The sequence below is a fragment of the Poecilia reticulata genome, linkage group LG23 (genome assembly GCF_000633615.1).
Source record: "Poecilia reticulata strain Guanapo linkage group LG23, Guppy_female_1.0+MT, whole genome shotgun sequence".
Lineage (NCBI taxonomy): Eukaryota > Metazoa > Chordata > Actinopteri > Cyprinodontiformes > Poeciliidae > Poecilia > Poecilia reticulata.
In genome coordinates this window covers 9629113-9650821 of record NC_024353.1, presented here as the reverse complement: position 1 = coordinate 9650821, position 21709 = coordinate 9629113, and the positions used below count along the sequence as shown (strand labels likewise).

The following is a 21709-nucleotide window of genomic DNA, read 5'->3' as shown; positions in this document are numbered from 1 at the left end:
AACTAAATATTTACATATTCAAAATAAATCAATTTGAAATGTAGTGAATCTGATGTTCATGTAGGATCCTTCATTTGATCTAGAGGAACTGATTGTACAAAGGTATCAGTCAGGAGATGGGTAGAAAAAAGTTCTGTATGTACCATGAAACAGTGACGGCAGCCATCTGTTATTGAAGGAAGTACGGAACAACGAGGTCATTACAAAAACCGGACTTTTCTCCAAAACAGGTTAAAAGACAAGACCGCAACTGTACAGTGGGGAGACCAAGAGGCACGAAAGAAGCTGCAGTTATTACTGCTGGTCTTTATGTTGCAGCAATCTCCTGTGACGTCAATATGTCTAGGCTGAGGAGCAGGATTACAAAACACACAGAAGTTTCCCAAACCCCAGTGGAAGGTTGTTGAACATCTGGGCCATAGTGTCTGCGGGTAAGTTTTCCACAAACAACCACTGGGAATCATGGAAAGAACACCATTCCCACAGTAAAACACGGTGGTGGCAGCACCAGACGGAATAGACGATTTTGTCACAGCAGGCGAATAGTTATGAATAGTTCCAAATATCAGTTTTGGTTAAAAACCTTTAGGGGTCGGATAAAAACAAGCTAGAAATTAATGACACTGCATAAAGTCATTAATTTCATAAAAATAATATAATGACTTAGTAATAGAAAAATAAGACAAAGTTCAGTATTTAGATATGTGGTCTTAGCTTAAGGGGACTCAAGACAAGAGATGTGCTTACAATCAGACAGATTTGGAGAACCTTTGCCAAGGAAATGTCAAAAAGTTAAGATCGGAAATCCTCCTACCTGTTATGCTTTTCTCCTTCACATAGATGTGATATTTTTAAGCTAAACAGCACAAGATTAATATTAAAAGTTTATGGAACAATTTACTATGATCTCATTTTGTTTCATTGCCTTTAACAGGGTTGCCCGAGACTACTGAGAGCTTGATCGCTGCATGTCAGAATTAATTCATGTATGCACTCACGACTGTTAATAAAACCTTTCCAAGAGGACCCACGGTTGGATGAGCATGCATGTTTTCACAGCAACGCTCTGTTTGAGGAACGATAACAGCTTTTCCCTGAACCTTCTCGGAAACAAAAAAAAGACGGACCTCCGAAGGTCAGCTAGGGCAACTGAACCTCCCAGAGGTCTAACATCCATCAGAAGTGTGAGAAACCGTGCCCACGTCTCTGTCTGAAAGCGAGGCTGCGGCGGCGCTATCGCCTTATTATCAGCAGAGAAGTAGTTGGGCAGTATATGTTGTGGCTCGGTTGCCACAGGTAACAGGTCAATGATTACAGAGAGGGGTGACCGAGGGTGTCCTCAAGCTGGGGTCAGAGGGATAACAGCGGGCCCGCGGCTGCAGCTGCCAACTCCTGGGCTGTGCTCTCATTAGTCATATCTGCTTCATACCCGTTCCCTGGCAGATGTAGATTTGAAGTAATCTTTTACTTTATCAAACTACAGGAAATAATACAAACTTTTTTTTGTAGCTCTGACTGTGAAGGAAGCAAAAGATTAAGGGTATGGTAAGAAGGCCCTGCAACCTCAAGACAATACAGATATCTTGTGCCGCTATGTTTCTGAGATACACGAGACAAAGAGGTGAGACGACAACAAAGTAAATACAGAGGTGAAGACAATCTGGTTGTCAAGCTAACTCAAGTGGGCTGGTTGCATTCTGAATACAGGCTTGCAGAGATACATATATTCAAAACTCGCAATCAGAAGCACTTATTTGGATAAAAGCACCAAAATTTAATTCTAGTCACGTTTGCCTTTGTGTAACCCGAGGATAACCTATCTAAAGGTAAGCTGGTTGTGTTTAATAAGTTGACTACTCATCAATAGGAGAGCTACTTTTAGGTGGCATATTGGATTAGTCCACTACTACTTTTTAACTTCTGTTTAAAGAAACCTATCTTGACTCTGTAACAGCTTCTTCTGCCCTGTGTTTGACTTTGCTGCATATGTAACCATCGATGCGCTCATTGCTTGGCCTCCTGACGAGGCTGTGGGTACGTTTTTTGAAGCGTCGTTAAAACCATCTATTACTTTAAATGAATTTGTTCCCCACATCCTCCATAAAACAAGCATCTAATTCAAAGTTCTCATTCTTCTTTGTAAAGACAACTGACCTGGAACGACTCCTGTTTGGCGGGTCAAGTTGCTATAGAAAAATCTTGTCCTTGACACGGTGGCGGTTTTTGATACGGGCAGTTGCTCAGAGCGGCATCTGAAATGGGTCGACTACACAAGTACCACTTAAAGGAACTTTAAAACTCTGATCTTTCCCTTTTCTCACTCTCCACCAGTCTGAATGGTTACAAACAGCCATTGTCAATGCAGTCCAGGAGAACAATTGAGTTCCTATGCTGTGTCTGACCAGGAACAGGAGGTAAACTTCTACACTGACCACTCCAAGTAAATTATGCCTTCAACAGCCAGTACATTTGCATTTTAGAATAGATTGTGTGACTAAATCAACATGCTTAGATTTACTCAGGAAAAAACAGCGATACTTTGACATCCAGTTCAAGGACACACACAGCTAAGGAGGACTTCATAAAACAGGTCACACTTTATAAGTCACATTGTCGTCCTGTTCCATCTTTCACTCCCTTGTCTCTCTGAGATTGAGGCTCCGCCCGCCGCATGTTCTCCCGCGCTCTGCTCGCTCCTCCCTCCCATCCTATCCCCTTTCTACATGACATCATCTGCACATCTGTCGTCCCAACAGGGTGCTGGTGACACAGACACGCCACAAAAATCAGAGGAGCTCTCGCTCTCCTCTTTTGTCACCGTCCCCCTTTCGCCTTCCTATCTCTCCCTCCGCCTTCGCAGCATTGTGTCCTGCAAATAATATAGCTGCGTGCTGCATTTTATCTGCCTGCTTCCTCCAATGTGGCGCGCACGATCCGAGCGAGGCAGGAAGCGGCCATTAAACTAAATGATGCATGGGCCTGACTCCAGGCCTTGACCCGTGTGATTGTGAGCAAACTCAATCAGCGAGGTCAGCTTTAACGCGAGGTGACTCCTAGAGAAAAAAAAAGGACGTTTTTGCTTCACTTTCTCTGATTCGGGCTAATAGATCCCGTTAAAACCAGTTAAGAGGTTTGTGGTTGTATCAGTTAGCGTGTGTGTGTGTGGGTTACAGTGACGGAGAGCGAAGGGGCGGGGGTGGGTGTTTTGGTGTGCTTCGACAGAGTGGACCAGCCCAGTAAGGCCCCGGGTATTTTCAAGGGGGAATAGAAACTTGGAGAAGTGCAACACATGTTTGATTCCCAAAGCCCCGAGCACAGTAATTCCTCACATATGAATTACTCGCAGATCAAAACCCAAGTTGTACCGGATCACACCAGCTGCTGTGGATTTACAATTCTGCTGATGTACGTGAACAAAGGCAGATAATCCTATAATTAGATAAACGGGGAATTTTGGGAGATTCTTTTCGCCCAAAAAAAGTTAAATTTTGCAACAAAAAAAAAAGCATGCCAAATAGAACATAAAGGATAAATAAATTAAACTTAAAGATCTCGGGTCTGTGTCTGAAACAAAACGAAGCAAAGTACACAAGTGAGGATGCAGTTGATTGGGAACAGAAACCAGGAGAATCGCTCCCTTTCACTCTAAACCAACAAAATCTGCTTCAGGGAACAAAGTGAGATTTTTTTTTTTTAGAAACGTGCTGCAAATAAATCCAAAATGAAGCTTTCTAAAGAGCAACAAGGTTACATACACACATTATGAGCATTCTTCACTGTGTTGCTATAAAGACTAAATGTATGTGGAGACAAACAAATGTGACGGTTAACTTTTGAAATTTCGACGGTAGGAACCAAAATGGTGGAACTATTGAGAGCTGGTGGGGGCGATCGGTGGGCTGTACTGGTTTGCATCGAGTCAAACGTTGGAGTAAAGAGCCCCCTTCAGGATGTCAGAGGTATTGCCCTTCTAAACGACAAAACGGTATACTTAATCCTTGACCTTTTTTCACATTTTATCAGTTTACAACCATAGGGTCAAGCAATTTTTTGACTGAGTTTTGATGTGGCAGACCAACACAATGATGTGAAGAACTGAGAGATGCTTTCCAAAAATATTCTACAAATAAAAAAATCTGAATAAAGCACATAATGTATTTTTAGTGAGCTGCAATTTTGCAATGTTTGCTAGCATACACCGGGAGGAGGCCTCGGGGAAGACCCAGGACACGCTGGWGGGATTACGTCTCTCGGCTGGCCTGGGAACGCCTTGGGATTCCCCCGGAGGAGCTGGAAGAAGTGGCTGGGGAGAGGGAAGTCTGGGCCTCCCTTCTGAAGCTGCTGCCCCCGCGACCCGACCCCGGATAAGCGGAAGAAAATGGATGGATGGATGGATGGATGGATGGCTAGCATACCTAGCAACATATCTCTGTTTGCTAGGTATTTCTCTACCAGCTTCGCACATTTTAAAAATTCTTCCACATCAGTGAGATCACATGGAGAGCATCTATGAATATCTGACTGGTACGTTCCATAACATGACTGTGTTTTCATACAAACTGTAGCTCTGTCTGTATTTATATACAGCCAGAGCTCTGTGTGTGTGTGTGTATGTGTGTGTGTATATATATATATATACACACACATATGGACGGTCATGGACGGTGAACTTTCATCCCAGTCTCAAGTCTTCTGTAGCTCTAACAGGTTTTCTTCCAGGATTGTGCCGCATTATCTCTTGCTCAATTAATAATGAGAGCATACTTCCCAAATGTGAACTCTATGTACAAACCAGGTGACGTCTGAAAACGATTGATTGGTTATTATTTACTTATTGTCAGAGCAAAAGAGAGCTGAAAATTAAAATCCCAATAAGTGTAATTTGAGTTTGAAGTCTCAATAATTGTCCAACGAATGTTACAGAAAATCTTAGTTCAACTTCTTCAGTTGTAAAATAAGCAGTTGTCATTTATTGCAGAAAAAATTAACAACTATAAATAATCATCTTAAACAACGGGAAACTGTTTAAGACGCAACAGCACTTCCTATTTTGGTATAACGTGCTACAGCTAAAAAAAAAATTAAAAAATTCACCGACGCTCTATATTGGTGCTTTGTCTCCCTCTGCAGGTACAACTGAGTAACAACAGGTAAACGTCTGACAAAACCATAAAATAAGTAGAGAAAATAAGGAGCTGAGTGAGAACTTTCAGATTTTGTAGAAAGGTTTAGCAGAATAACTAATAGTGAGAGACAGAAAAGGAAATCTAAGATGCTTCTTTTTTTTTTTAGATTCAGCATTTTCAAAACTACACACAATAGTATTTATTCATCTGCTTAGTCTTTGATTTTTTTTTTCTCTTTTTTTTTGGCTATGATTTGTTCCAATTTGGACACAAACATGTGCAACCACTCTGACTTTGCATGTCAACACAAAAACATAAATCCTACTCACATAAAACAACTCAACTCTGAGGACATTTATGTGCCTCGTAACGTCGCTAAAAAATATAGCTCTGCTTTCTTCTGATCTCGAGGAAGGGGATGGGGGCTTCGAGATGCTCTGTGTGGTAATCTCTCAAGAGCAGGATGCTCGTTCTTCAACGTGGAAGCAATTTCCCTCCGTCAGCTCCGTCTGGTTTCACTGAAATTCACAACAACTGTAAATTACATTTGATTAAAAAGCGGCATGTTTTGATTTACTGGCTCGCCTCCGGGGGTAGAGGGGGGAGTTCTGCGTTTTATCTGTGAAATCGAACATCCCTGTTGTGAGCAGGAGGTGGTGATAGTCATCTCTAACCAAAACCCCTCAGCCCAGGCCCAGTGTTTCCACCCCCTGCCGTTGCATATATAAATATAAGTTCCATGTGTTTGCCCTATTAGGGCTAAATAATGTTGCTGACATTGTGGCTGGGCAATGTCAGCATGTGCTCCACGTAATGGACCTACGTGGAGCACATGACCTGAACGCATCACCAAGGTCTTTGATGCCTCGGTCCAATTAAAGCCCACATGACCTATTAGAAGAAGAATGCTTTGATTCTTGAATATTTTTCCACCTTTTGCTCCCCCCAAACAAATGCTTAATAAGGCATGTAAATAGTGATCAATAATGAATATTAATCATGTCCTGCTCCAAACTAGACGCCTGCAGAGACACTAAAGTAAAGGCTTACTTTGAAGAAACCCCCGCAGATTGACTTGTCAGAAAGGTTGTTGTTTTAGCTCTTTTGTGTGTGTGTGTGTGTGTGTGTGTGTGTGTGTGTGTGTGTGTGTGTGTGTGTGTGTGTGTGTGTGTGTGTGTGTGTGCGTGATTGCGCGTGTGCGTGCGTGTGATGCATTTCACTCCGATCCTCTGAAACCGTTTTAACCCGAATGTTTTTCCAAAGACAATCTTGTGTCTCTTTGGCTGTATTTGTTATAGTAAATATATATAATAAATAGATTAGTCCTCGTTTCTTTTCAAACTGACTTTTTCGCAACCTAAATAACTTTACAGTTAAACTACACCAATATTTAGTTCTTGTATGTCAAAGTCCTGATCCCGTCTGGGTAAATATACCCAAGGGTTAGTTTATGGTTCGGTAATGGATAGTTAACCATAATCTAATTGTACACTCCAGATGACTTTTGATATGTACTATTAATGGTAAGTTGATTATTAACAACTTATGGAATGAGAGAGGGACAGTTCAGGATATAATTGGTTTATCTTTAATGATTTCTGCCTTTGCGTCTCTTAATTGATTCTTTAGAAACTCTTTTTGTGACTAGATAGTTAAAAGTAAACAACAAGGGGACAGTTTACTGAACAGATTAACTAATCATAGTAATTTTTTAACAAGATTTCCACATTAAGTAATACTTTCCTTGGAATCAACTAATTCAAAACAGAATCAAAACTTTATGAGATAACAGTTAATTGAGCATTAACTAACATTAATTAATGATTATTAAAAACAATGACATAAGGAATGAATGAATGACTGACTAATTACCTATTAGCTAGCATTAGCCATGTGTTCTAGATCCAAATAGAATCCGAAATTAATCAGGAGGTAATGAATATAAACAGGAGTGGAGAGTAAATCATTAAGTGATACTTAGTAGTTCGTAGATTAACTTTAATCACTGTTTATAAATGAAAATGGACTCAGGAATTAAGCAACAAGTAGTACTTGGGTGACCATTAACTACTGAAAGGTTAAAACAAGTTAGTTTAGCAGGTAATTCTTTAGATCCTTGTGAGTTTCCGTGTAAATTCAGTGAACTTATTTCACCGAGTCTGAGGAGTTTTTACATGCCGACTGTGTTGCATTTTTGTTTTTCATTGGCCACAAAATCATTGTGCACCACAAACAAACACACAAAAGGATTAAGAGTCAATCAAGTCAAAAGAAATATATGTGAAAGTCCAAAAATAAGTATTTGTTTACAGTAAACAGCTATGCAAGCATTTCCATCAGTAGGACAGAAAAAGAGCCTATCTGACTGCTTCTGCATGTGACTCCATTAAAATTAAGTGTCAATTTTGAGAAGATAAAAAATAATAATAAAAATAAAACTTTCCATACTCAAGATTCCTCAGGCGATGCCTTCAGCAATCCTTAGTGGAATATAACAATAAGAAATGGCTTTGTTGCAAATACGTTTTCTGTGAGTTTTTCCTCGGTGTCACCACAAGAGGGCGTAGTGTTCGAATACGCACCAGAGAAGTTCAATGGCTTTGCAGCGGATGAAAGCCAATTAAATGACATTTAATATGGAAATACTGAAAAGTAAGCCCGTGTCAGGGCTCCTTTTGCATGAATTACTTCAGGTGATCAGTATGTGGCTCCGGTTGATTAATAGCAATATGGATTAAGTGCCCTAAACGTACTGGAAAATAGATAGGACTTTGGACTTTATAGAAGCACATTGGGCCAACACGAGCAGAAGAAAAACAGTTGTTTTTTTTTAATTGGTCATAATATTCTAATTCTCTGATAAGCTGAATATTGTGTTTTCTTTACCTCTAAATTATAATAATATGAATACTGAAATACTATTTTTTTAATGAAGTTACTGTGATTAAATAAATTAGCCAAAAAAATTCAAATCTTTATTCAGATGCAGCTATAACAGACAACTGGTGCATTTTTATAGTCGCAGGGTTTGTTTATACATCAGGCTGACTACATACCGTTTCTGCAGTCTGGACAAAGTCAGTGGAAAAATGACCAATGACAAAGAACATCAGCACTAATTATTTTTTTATGTTGTAACATTGACATAAAAAATAACTAGTGCATTGAATGACATGTTGCAGTTTTCGCAACAGAGCTGAAACTCAGTCCGCTAACTTTTAAGAGAGATTTAGTCAAAACCTAAGGATTATTCGTGTGAATAATTCTAAACGAAACGTGAAAACCACAATGTCTTGAATCGAGATGTGAAGGGAGGGAGGGCTGGGGTGTGTGTTTGATGGGTGGGGATGTGGGGGTGTGCAGGGTCATTCCAGTGGGCTGGTGCACTCCCTTCCATCTCCACAACATTCCCACTTTTGGAGACCTGACCAAAGCGCGTCCGGACTCGGAGCCACGTGCCCCCACCCCCCACCCCCCACAATCCCACCTTCCCCTCCCCTCGTTTCCTCTTTTTCCTTCCCCCGACCATCACCCTACCAAGCCCTCTTTTCAGGCCAGGTGTCAAGAGCGCGCATCGGCCGGGAGATGCAGCGTCGGGTCTGCCGCACACGGACAGCGGACTCGGAGCTGCCGCAGAGCGCCTCGGCTCCCTCCGGACTGCTTCTAACACTTCTTTGAATCCACATATAAGGACGTATTTCTTCACGATCTTTTTTTTTTTTTCCCAAAAAAAGAGAGAGAGGGCAAAGCAGGCTGTGTTCAATGCGCAGCCATGCTTCTCATCTCGTCTCGCAGTGCGCTGCTGTCCGTCTACTACCCGCAGATCTTCCTCATCCTCACCAGCGGTAGCTACCTGTACGTTATTCTGAATGCGCATGCTTCCTTTGAATTTGATGCGCTTTTTTTTTCTCCTGCAGCCTCTGTTACGTGCGTAAATTGTGAGCCAATCACGCACAAAATTGTAACGTCAACACGAGAAACCAAAACATATTTTCGACCACGTTGCTTTAAAAAATAAATAAATAAATTTTAGATCATTATATATATATTTTTTTTTTTTTACTTTTACGTCATTTCTTATTGCTGTTATTTTCTTGGGGAATACTTTGGAAAGAACCGGTGGAAAAACGCACGACTTCTATTTTTTTCTCGTTCAGTCATTTTCCTCCTCAGTGGAACACGAGCTGCTGATTTCTCCTCCAACACGCTGGCATTTTCATTCAGAAATTGAGCCATAAAACGGCTGAGTGAAAACTCGATCGAGTGCAGCCAACATTTAATCTGCTGACCAGCTGATGAGATAACCTGCCTTCGTGGATTTACACATTGCACCAGAACCACTCGGTCTTGGAAGCACCTCGTCAGAACCGGGCTATAACGTGGGACAGCAGCATATGGAAAATAGTTGTATTAAAATGATTACTTCATGCTCTTTTAATAGAAAGAGGGGCCTTTGTAAGGAGCGTTTGGGACTTAGGGGCCCCACAATGAGAGTGATTGCTACACCATGTTTGCCTCTCATTGAGAACAAGGGCAGGTTCTGCTATGAAATCTATCCCATAAACTATAGAGAGCTTTCTGCAGGGGTGGCGATCAAAATTAGTTCAATATCAACAAGCCTGACTTCATAAAATTTATAACCCATCAAATTTGGGTCCCCTTTCTGCTTTAAGGGAGAATGTTCTCCACATTTTTCTATAAGACTGTTCTGGTAAAGTCTTCTCACAATCCTCATTCCTGCAGGGCGTTGTCCTCCGTGGTGGCCCTGGGCGCCAATATCATCTGCAACAACATACCAGGACTGGCACCCCGTCAGAGGGCACTCTGCCAGAGTCGCCCGGACGCCATCATCATCATCGGCGAGGGCGCCCAGTTGGGCATCAACGAGTGCCAGTACCAGTTCCGCTACGGCCGCTGGAACTGCTCTGCCCTGGGGGAGAGGACGGTCTTCGGACAAGAGCTGAGAGTAGGTGGGTCTAGTCTGGGACTTGGCTTCTTTTTTAGGGGGGGAGAGTATTTTTATGGTTGCTTTGTGAAGTTTTAGCAGTGGGAGAGCGGTAAAGAAAACATCCACGGCTCAGGTGGGAAAATCTGTCTACCAAATAATTGTTAGTCGTGCTCTCTGCAAATGTGGTCGTGATGAAAAGGTGGCAAGAAGAATCTTGCCAGGTATGAGAGGTCCGGTTTAAAGTTAAGCACCTGAGTTTAGCAAACATGAGGAAGGACTCGGTCCTTCCTCATGTTTGCTAAACTCAGGTGCTTAACTTTAAACTCATCAGACCAAAAGTCAAATTTTGGTCTGATGAGACCAAAATTTGACTTTCTGGCAGAAAACCAACACTGTACCTGTTGGAGTCTATGTTGGAAAAGTCCAATCGAAACCTAATTTGAAACTTGTGGCGAGAATGGACACTTTTATCCCGTCTGACGGAGCCTGAGCTCTTTACAAAATAGATTGTACTTAAATTTCACTTTCTAAATGATACATACCCTAAACCTCTTGGTAACTCTATGGCTGTCTGGTTTACATTACATTACGTTAACGTTCCAGAGTTGAAACTTTAAGGGTTTCTTCTCACAGGCGTACATACTTTCAACATTCAACGGAACAAGCTCAAATGCAAAGTTTTGAAAGATTTCAGCACCCAAGCAAACATTTCATCTGAAGCAATATCCCAAAATGAGTGAAGACATTATTGTGTCAGGCTCATCAGGGTATGGTTTCTTAAATTCATACCTGTGTAGTCCATTAACACCAACTAAAAATTCACTCACTCCGACATTCTTTAAAATTTGTAATCCTCGCAGGCGCCTCTTTGCTCCAAATGTGAACCTCATCCATAAATTGCTTCTGGTCCAGAATGTTTTGTTGCGGTTTTGCTGTGGGTTTGGATGCATGTTTAATCTAGCAGTTCTGGGAGCGATCACTTTCTGCTGTCTGAAGATCAGTTTTCTCAGAGTAAACAAATTTAAAGAGACACTTGAGAACCTTTTTTTTTTGTCAAGTCCAGTTAAGAAAAACAATTAAAGAATTTCTGTCACGATCCATTAAATAAGGTCTTTATCAAAACGGGCTGGAACATTGGGGTTGGCTGTCTAAACCAAGACTACACAATAATCTTGTCCTGTAAGTGATTCTTACACAAGTTTACAATGGCGACCTTTAGGGCCTGTAAATTCATTAGGCTTAGACCAGAAAGATTCATGCAAACCACTAATTAAAGGCAGCTCCAGAAGCCGGATGGCAACGATGGAACCCTGAATGCAACGGCATTCAATCAAAACAAATCACAGCGGGAAGAGATGGCTGTTTGGCCACTGCTTGCGCCCGATACCTTGAGAAATACTCAGCAGCATCGAACAACTTATCTGAATCGCTCGCAGATTTAGCTTGATGAGGGAAGTCTTCAGCTGCAGACTTGACAGTTTCAACAAAGGAGTTTTTTTTATGTTGGAAGGGAGCCATCTAAAGGAGACACCATGCATGGGGTAAACACTCGAAGGGGGATGATATCCCATATCCTGTTAACAACTTTTGCAAAAATAAATTAATTTTCCCCCTTTGACTCCATAAACATGAAGCTCTTTGTTATGAAGCTCAAACAGTAAACACAGAAAAGTTTGAAAATGGGTTAAGACCATCCACAGATCATCTGGCTGTGTTACACACCATCATTTGCTGCAATTTCCTTAGTCAGAAAAAGGACAACACTGTATGACACAACAAAGCACAGCAACTCGTAGTCCCAGTGCAGAAAGTCAGCCAGCAGATGTCACTTTGTTTCCTTCAGAGTCCTGATGACTGCTTTAACAAGCCAAGCACTAACTCCTGAGACAGAGCCATCTGAGGCAAGACATGCAGAGACAGTCTGCTGCCTGTGTTAAATACTTCTGAGCAATGATCTCAGAGAAGCAACTGCTGCTGCTCATCAATCTGTGGAAGGATTAGAAGGCCGTTTAGAAAACAACTTGCATTGCCGACCGCTGTGGTGTTGTAGGCAGCGCGAGTGTTCTCCAAAACCAACCTTTTCTACCTGCCTGTGGTCATAATGTTGGAGTCAATATATGTGGAAAACATTCAGTGCAGTTGCCAACGCTTGTGGCTGTTAACATCTACGCAAACTCAACAGCTGAGACCAAGCAACATTTAGAAAAACTGCTAACAAACCGCAAATAACACTTCCTAGGCTCCAGAACTTGTTTGCACGGTTCACCAGACTCAAGAACAGGACAGCAGAACAAAATGAATCTGAATAAACCACAAGATTTCTGTCTCCTTTAGACCAATGAGGCCAAAGTGGAGATTTTCATAATACACAGTGCCACATTTGGTGAGTCACACTGTTTAAAGAGCCAGTCATTTTTCCCCCTATTAGGAATATACGACCATTGGTTTTAGTTCCTCAAGACACTACCAATAAAAGAAATAAAATAAAAACACTGACAAAGTGAGCCATCAGAATAACACTGTCCACCCTAACTTCTCAAAAGCGCAGTTGTAATGCACTAAAGCTTTTCAGAGACATTAAGAAATTGTGATAACGTCATAGAAAAAGGTTATATTGTGTCATTTAGGCCTCACATTCCCCAAAGACACTGTGACAGAGGAAATCCAAAGGGGGGAATGCCTGGCCATCAGCGAAAGGGTTTGGAGTGGCTTAGTTATAGTCCAGCTATAAAACCAAACTTTAACGAGGTCGCTCATGCCTAAAAACCCAGAAAAGTGACCATGTTAAAACAATTCTGCAAAGTAAATCGAGATAAAATTCCAAGATGTGAAAACGCTCATTGCAGAAGAACTGATTCCGCATTCTATGTCCACTCATGTAGGTTATGTTAAAGTTCAGTGTCTTCATGATGATTCTCATTAACAAAAGCGACTTTATTGCTTCAAGTCTTTGCTTCATTTTGTACCATAGGACCAAGTTCAGACTGCTTTAAGGTACTGCATATCATTTTAGGGTTATGTGGAAATGCTGGACACTGATGTGACTGTCTGAATCACTACTTGGTTCAAGACCAAGAATCCCTAACAGTAACCCAAGTCAAAGAAATATCTACATTAGTACTCTAGCCTAGATTCTCAAGTATGTCATCAGTCATTTAATTATTGATTTGTATTCCAGTTCTGTTCTCCTTTCTCCAGGCAGCAGGGAGGCAGCATTCACCTATGCCATCACAGCCGCTGGAGTTGCCCACGCGGTGACGGCGGCCTGTAGCCAAGGCAACCTAAGCCAGTGTGGCTGTGACCGCGAGAAGCAGGGCTACCACGACCGCGAGGAGGGCTGGAAGTGGGGAGGCTGCTCGGCAGATGTCAAGTACGGCGTGGAGTTTTCGCGACGCTTTGTGGACGCTCGGGAGATCAAGAAAAACGCCCGCCGGCTGATGAACCTCCACAACAACGAGGCGGGTCGAAAGGTAACACACCGAGGTCCGATTTGATCAAACGGAAGGATGCCATTAACGAAAGGTGTGGACTTGAGTCACTTGACTTCAGACTTAACTCGGACAATAAATATCAGTGACCTGTGATTTTATTTGTGCTTGAGCTTTCAAAAATACTTTATACCTTACACCAAATAGAAAAAATATTTTAAGTTATACATTTCTAGGGGGAGTTGACTGCCACATATGACAATTTGCTACGAATTGGGAGATCAGACCCCCCAATGATCTGCTATATGATCTGTGGAGGTGACTGTTAGCCTGAGACATCTTTGCTTCTTTTAGCTAGATTGTCTGAGAGCTCTCTTTAGTTCCTCTAAACTGGATGACGTAGCACATGATGCCATCATGTCAATACTGACCAAATCCTATGAATGTATCCAATATCTGGCTGACTCTATGCCACAACAAATTGGGGCAGTTCTGATGGCATAAGAGGAACCAACCTAGCACAAGGTGTACCAAATATGATGGCCTCTGAGTTTAAACTTTCTGAGTAGTTTATATTCAAAAATTTTATTCGAGTTCAAAAATACTTTATTGATCCCAAAGGGAAGTTAGATAAAATATGAGGAAGGAGTAGCTAAGGGAGCGGTTCGTTGATATTTAATTTGAAGGAAATGCGTTTTCTACAAACTGTGACTGTTTCCTTCATTGTTATAGAGGGACTGGAATCAGCAAAAGGAGTGGCTCAGCCAAGCTCTATTCCTTCAGGAACCGCCACTTACAACAAACATTTCATGTCTGTGATGTTGGTTTTTTCCCAAAAAATAGTGAGAAATGACAGTCACATTACGTTTTTTTCCCCTAAACAGTCCAATCATCTATGTTTTTTTTTTTTTTTAATTTGCAACAGTGGTGTAAATGTTAATAAACTGAAATGCTGAAAAGCTTTCACACTTGAATCTTCAAGTGAAAAATAGTAACTAAAGCTAAGAAAGCAGATTTATTTAGCAATATCATTTACCATTTTGTCATGTCCTAAATTATTCAGGAATTATTTAGTCTGGCGTCAAGTTTAATGGGCTGCCTTTTTCTAGTGGTTTAAATAAAATACTCATTTCATTTGTTACTCCCATTTTTTCAATTTGGAATCATAAGACTCAACGGTTAACAGGGACTTGAAATTGAATTCATCGAACTATTATGCCATACTCATTGATCCATCCATCCACCCATGTCTTCCGCTTATTTGAGATGCTGTTTGGGATTTATCAGGTTCAAGATGGAGATGTTCCAGATCAACACTCTGCAGTTCATTCGAGGAATCCTAAGGGATCAGAAAGGGTTGTAAAACCTCCAAAGGGAGCGACATAGAAGGCATTCAAATCAGATAGAAGAACTTAACTTCATCTCTAAATCTGATCCCAACCATCCTTACAAATGAAACTTGTTTCAGTTGCTTGTATCAAACATCTGATTCATGATTTGTACCACGTAGCCACAGGTGAAGGGTAGAACATGGACAAACTGTAGTAGAGCCTTTGCATTTTGGCCCAGCTTTTTCTTCACCAAGAGAGACGGAAGAAGCATTGCTTTTCCTGCTCGGTTTATCCATCACTCGTGAACAAAACATTCAAGTCAAAGCAAAGAATATTCTTGCAATCCTCCCTCTATTCCCTTCTCAGCGACCGCATGCCTGCGCACGCTGATCCACCCGGAGTCGAGAACCGCTTCCAAAACCTTGATAACCTACCCTACCTCTGATTTGAATAATGATGTGTACGAACAAGCAGCTCTCTGTTATTAGAGCTTCAGTGACATAACAGAAAAAATATATTAAGTGTGGATCTTGATCAAAGGAGGCTTCCCCCACCCCTTTACATTCAAATCATTCACCTGTCTATTTTGTCATTTGAATGTATTTATAGGACATTATAATATATATCTGACTCAAACCACCATGTAAGAGTATACACGTCGAGTTACGCAACAGTTCTGGTCAGTCGACTCCTGTCACTGCGTTCTGTGGTTTGAGGAAAGGTAATGTTAATTAGAGACTCCAGCTTGGAGCTACGAGCCTTTTTCCCTGGACTTTCTGACACAAAGTTGGCTCGCCAGCTGCTGTGCTGAAAGTTAAAGTGGTCGCAGAAATCCCAGCTCCCCAAAAAGAGACAGGCCTAGCTGTTTACAGTGACGTTACATTCACCTTGCACAGGGTTTATACAGGTCTCTCGAACTCAAATGTAAAACTTTTTAAGACCAGTATTAGTACAATTTAAGATGCATATCACAGCAGTGATGTACAAAAGAAATACAGGGGACCAATACAGTGAAATTGCTGGGGCCTTTTTGTGGCTCTTGGCAGCAGCTTTGTGCTTCTCACATGGTATAAGACTTTAGCAAGCTAGCAGGCATTAGCAGCTTGTTACCAGTAGCCTTTACCACCTCGAGTCAGAACATAATGAGTGCAGATGTTTGTGCGTGACTCAAACTTTTATCTAATAGAAAGATCACATGAGAAGGATCTAAATAAAATGTGAGATTAAATAGTCTTGCCACAACAAACTTTAAGAACTGTGATTAACATATTTATGGTGATATGTTTTCTTTAATCAATTCAAGACATTTCAAGCCTTAAAGTTTAGACAAATGAATTTAAAACTCTTTAAGGACGCGCAGACGCCCCACTGTCAGTTTTCTTTCTTTAAAACATGCTGAGCCTTCACTCTCTTTGTGAGCAGATCCTGGAGGAGAGAACGAAGCTGGAGTGCAAATGTCACGGCGTCTCTGGCTCCTGCACCACCAAGACCTGCTGGATCACCCTGCCCAAGTTCCGAGAGGTCGGCTACCTGTTGAAGGAGCGCTACGGCGACGCGGTGCAAGTGGAGCCTGTCCGGGCCTCGCGGCTCCGCCAGCCCTCCTTCCTGCGCCTGAAACAGGCTCGGGGCTACCAGAAGCCCACGGACACGGACCTGGTGTACCTGGAGCGCTCGCCAAACTACTGCGAGGAGGACACGATCACAGGAAGCACGGGGACGAGGGGCAGGCTGTGCAACGGCACTTCCACTCACACAGACGGATGCAACGTGATGTGCTGCGGCCGGGGCTACGACACGCACCACTACACGCGGGTCTGGCAGTGTAACTGCAAGTTCCACTGGTGCTGCTTCGTCAAGTGCAACACCTGCAGAGAGAAGTCGGAAGTTTTTACCTGCAAGTAGGCGCAGGGAAACGGGAACTCGGAAAAGGAAAGGCCTTAAGATATTTATTACATTTTGCACATTTTGGCATCGTATTTCTACAGAAACAGAAACTCAAGCTGAATTTGAGCGGTGGAAGTCACTGGGAGCAACAGAGACAAACAACTTTGCAAAGGTTTTCAACTTTTTCACATATACTTATGCAAACTTGAATATATTTTTTAGGGGTTTTCAGTGATAGACCAACAATAAGTAGTTAGGTGACTACCAGCTTTGCACAAGCATGAAATTTTTTTTTTGTTGCAAAAAAAAGCTACAAATTAGAGTGTGGACAGTAATTTTCACAACTTGGAAGATTGTTTTTAGTTGTGAACTTTGACTGGACCACCAACAGTCGCTGTAGCTCTAGTATATATTTTTACATGGAAAAGTCTGCATACAATTTTCTTTCCACTTCACAATTAACACATTACTTTACGTTGGTCTATCGCATGAAAACGCTAAAACATATTTAGGTTTGTGGCGATTATTTTTGCTTCCATACTGGTGTTAGAAGACGTTGCAGTACGAAGGCAAATTTTTGGCATCGAGCGACGACTGTTGGTTATTATTTTAACATTCATGTTCAGGGGAACATAAATCAGAAATGTACTTTGGACTGCCCTGGAAGAAGCCTCCACACGTGACCCGGAGAAATGGCAGCCGAGCATCTTCTCACACTGTATTCTGTTCAAACACTGAAACAAAAAAAGAATTAAAACTATTATTTATGTAGAACATCTTGTAGCTGGGCATCTCATACCACTCAAAAATATCTCCTTCACAATGATCCTCATTTGTTATTTAAAATGAACTGTACCTTCTTTGGCACATTCAGACAGTCACGTTACGCTATACTTTGCCTTAAGTTTTACACTAAGGGCCGGTGTTGAACTGGCACATTTTACACATAAACCACCATCCCAAGGCCAGATGGGTTTGTTCCGCCAACAAATGCATTGCTTTAGGAATCCAACCTGTGAGTCTGAACGGCCCTCCATCCTGACTGCACTCATTGTCTGGCTGCTGGACGAGCCGGTGCTTAGCAGAAAACCACGCAAGCCTCGTTGGGAAATCCACGGAGGAGCTATCGGGTCCAGAAGCATCCAGCGCAGCCGCGAGCGGGCCGAGATGAAGAGTCCCACACGGCGGCCTCTGCTTACACAAAGCCTTCCAGCGTGGTTTAGGCCTGCTCAGGCAGATGGCATCGGACCGTAACCACATGGAAACGGGAAGAGAGGGGGGGGCGGGGGGGGATGAATGCCAAAGATTTGCCATTTCTGGGCAGCACCCTTAATGTATTTCCACATTTTTTGTTTGTTTTTAGGCTTTGTATGAGTTACAAAACAATTGGAAGAATATATTTTTATATGAGGAATGTGGCACTTTATGTCATTTCTAGCTGGAAAGAGTGTTTCTTATTCATGTCATTTTATTCATATTTGAAAGCTATAACTTATTTGGAATTGATGTTATTTTGGAATAAAGCTCCTGAAATGGAAATACTCGACTACTTGAAGGGACTTGTCCACTTAAAACGGGAGTTTAACCTTCTCAAGACATCCAGAAAAGCTGAGTTATGCCAGAGACGTTACTGGGACATCGCAGTCATTAAGAATGTCATTGAAAACTAGACTTATTTCAGTAATTTAATTCAAAAAGGGAAACTCATATTGCATAGAGATACGACTGTTAATTTGGATAATTATTTTTCATAATTGAATTTTGCAGACAATTATAAGACGGATAACATATTTTTAAAACCCTCCACAACAAGGGTAAGCCACTAAAGTGATTGCTGAATCCAAGCATATTCATAGAAGGTTGAGTGGAAGGTAGACTACACAAGGAAGGAGGATAACATCAACCCTACAAGGCATCGAATGCAGCTGCTTTCTAATCAGAAAGGGCGTCAAAAGGAGTTTTGTCTGGGCTAAGAAGTCCAAATTTCCTACAGAGTAACTCCGGAGGATAAGAGACATTACAGCCAACAATGCAGACGACAAGGCTGCTGCTGGTAAAACTTAACACCTTAGCAGAGTGAAGCTGATCGCCTCCATGCCACGCTGCACTGATGCAGTAATTCATGCAACTCCGTTCTTTTATCGCTACAGAGGTTTTTTTGTTAAACTTTGTTTCTGCCACACCATTCCCTTCCACAAAATTTTCCATTTGTATTGTTAGATGCGTCGCCCTTTACAGTCGGCTTCTTTAGCGTGGACCTTTTACCCTCCTTGTGAAGGGAGTCGCTGGCTTTCTAAAGACTGTGTAGATCAAAATACAAAATTTCTACATTAACAGATTTTCTGTCATATTCCCATTTCTTGTAGAACTGAATTTGGGGTTTTACCAAAGCACACAAGCTTTTCAACGATGTCCTAATTTGTTGAAATGCACCAGTAGTTGAAAAGTTTGAAAACTTTAAAGGTTCATAAGGCTCGACAACTAAAGACAAAAAAAAAAAAGGCATTTTTTTAAATTCGCACACACTTTATTAGACCTTTTCTCCCAAATTTAAACATGATCTGGATATTATGATGCAAGGCGATCTCTGTAGGCCTCAGAACGGCGCAGTAGAGGTCTGTGATGTAAAATGCTGATATGGGAAACAGTAAAATTCTTGCATTGTCTGACTCGGCGGATGAACGCCCAGGTTGCAGCCCTGCCACCCCTTTCAGCCCAGCTGACTTGCAACACAGCCCTCTTTCCTGTGGGGCTGAAAAGCATTGCGGCCGGCCGGTCGAGCGTGAACTAAAGGCTGTTATGTTAGCCGTCTGAAATCCTGACGACCGGAACCCCGTAAAGCTCCCTCTACTGTGCTGCCGGATCGGCGGGGATGGTCCGTCGGATTGTTTCAGCCCATTTTGTCATTAAAAATCGGAGGCAGAGCAAACAGGGTGGAGCAGGGCGCGGGCAGACCCGAATAGCGCCGCATTGTCGAGTTGTCAGAACGGCTCAGCTTATAGAGCGGCACGAGGAGGACAGGAAGGAGTGTCGTTTTGCAAACTTGACACTTCCCATCCGATTCCCCTCGGTTTCTCATGCGTTCGTACGATTTACTCTGTGGACATTTCCGAAGCATGCTGTGATTAAACAGAAAGAGCGGGATATAATGACCGCCCATCAAATAACGACGGAGTCAAATATGAGTTCCTCTGCCAAGAGACGGGCTGTATGAATTTGATTTTAATGAGATGGTTGTTGATTTATGATGCACGCCATCAGCTTGTTATACATGGAAGACGAAGTGGAAATCCCCACTATCGAGGAATAAACCCTTCAGTGCCAAAGCAAGTAGAAGTGCAGTTATAAACTCATGTCAGGCAATTTTTTGATATATATATATATATATATATATATATATATACACTCTATATATATATTTATCTTAAAAGCATGCGTATGGACAGATGTTTTCTCAGATGTGCAAAACAGAAATCTTGAATACTTAAACACAAAACAAAAGTTTCAGAAAAGACAACAGTAGTTTAGAAAAGTGACAATTACTGGAACAATGATCTAAAATTGTCATCTTATCTTGCAGTTGCACAAGCTCACACTGAAAAGGGGAAAAAAAAAGAGGATAACTTATTGAACCTCTGTGCATAATCACTGGAGATAAGTTTGAGAGTGCGTTCACACCAATTCTGCCTTAATCGAACTCTAGTCTGTTTGAGTAAGAAGGTTCGGTTAATTTGGGGAGGTGTGAATGCGCAATCAAACTCTGATCCAAACCAAAAAGGTGAACTCTGGTCCACCTAAGAACAAAGCGGATTAAAGCGCAGGGATAATACGATCAAAGCAAATGCGGGAGACTAGCGCTAGCGACAGAAACGGCTCCTGGTTGTTTACCAAAGACAAAAGAGAAATCCTACAAGTGGAAGTTATGCTGCGTATTGTTTAGAGGTTTCTGTGTCGTTTCCTTCAGTGGTTCTTGTTGCAGCGCCACCACAAGGAAAGCAGTAAAACAGGTTTTTCAATTAGTTTGGATAGTTTGACACAGAGAAGTGTGAAAGCGAACTGCACCGGCTGAAAATGCAACAAATGTTACACTTTGGTCTCCAGTTGAACTCAAGCTACTGGTCCATCAGGTGTGAAAACACCACATGATTTCATGGTCCTCTTTTAGGATTTCTTCTCGTCAGTTCACCCCAAAGCTTTTCTGTTGAATTCAGGTTAGATAGTTGTAGCAGAAGATACATTTTTGTCTGGAAAATCATTTCTGTGATGATTTGGCTGCATGATTCTGATTCCTACTCTACGAAATGAACCCAATTGTTGCTTTTTTTAAGTTTGCAGTTAAGAGCCCACCATATTGATATTTAAAATCTCCTGCTGTTCCAAAGACTAGGAACCATTACAGGATTCCTAGGAAAGTAAAATAAAAATGTAAAAACAATCACAGGCCTACAGCATCACAGATCTACCAGTCTTCTTTATCACAGTCGTTTTGGGATCTGGACAAAATACTGAAACACAATTGCATACACTACCAAAGCACAAAGTCTTACAAAGTATTTTTGGTCCAGTTTCTATTGAAAAATACCTTACTATACTTAAAATAAGACAAAACTAACTTGCATATAACTTTCCAGTGAGATAAAGGAGCTTGTTTTAAGTAGAAAAAAATTGTTCCACTGAGATTATTTAACTTAAAGACAACATTTTCCTCATAAGTAAAACAAATCTTCCAGTAGAAGTGGTAACAAGATATTTGTACCAGAAACTGGACCAAAAATACTCAACAAGATTTGGTGTTTTTGCCCAGTAAGACTAATTGGGTGAAATATCTGGTAGACTTTTAATACAGCATTCAAATTCTGCTTGCATGTAGCATATTCTGTCAGCTTGATGAACTTTTACTTAATTTTTTTCAGTGAGAATACGGTGCTGCAGTAAAAGATGAATTTCCAAGATTCTTACACGTCTTTACTACAGGTGCCAAAGAACCAATAA

At 41.5% G+C, this 21709-nt stretch overlaps 1 protein-coding gene across 1 annotated transcript; it reads left to right on the top strand.

Moving 5' to 3' along the window:
• The first annotated feature begins 8620 nt into the window (after positions 1-8620).
• Positions 8621-21335, top strand: wnt7ba (wingless-type MMTV integration site family, member 7Ba). The gene is made up of 4 exons (XM_008401112.2): positions 8621-8981; positions 9870-10096; positions 13273-13544; positions 16256-21335. Exons 1-4 carry the CDS (start codon positions 8899-8901, stop codon positions 16733-16735), a joined length of 1062 nt encoding a protein of 353 aa, XP_008399334.1. The 5' UTR covers positions 8621-8898; the 3' UTR covers positions 16736-21335.
• The last annotated feature ends 374 nt before the right edge of the window (positions 21336-21709 follow it).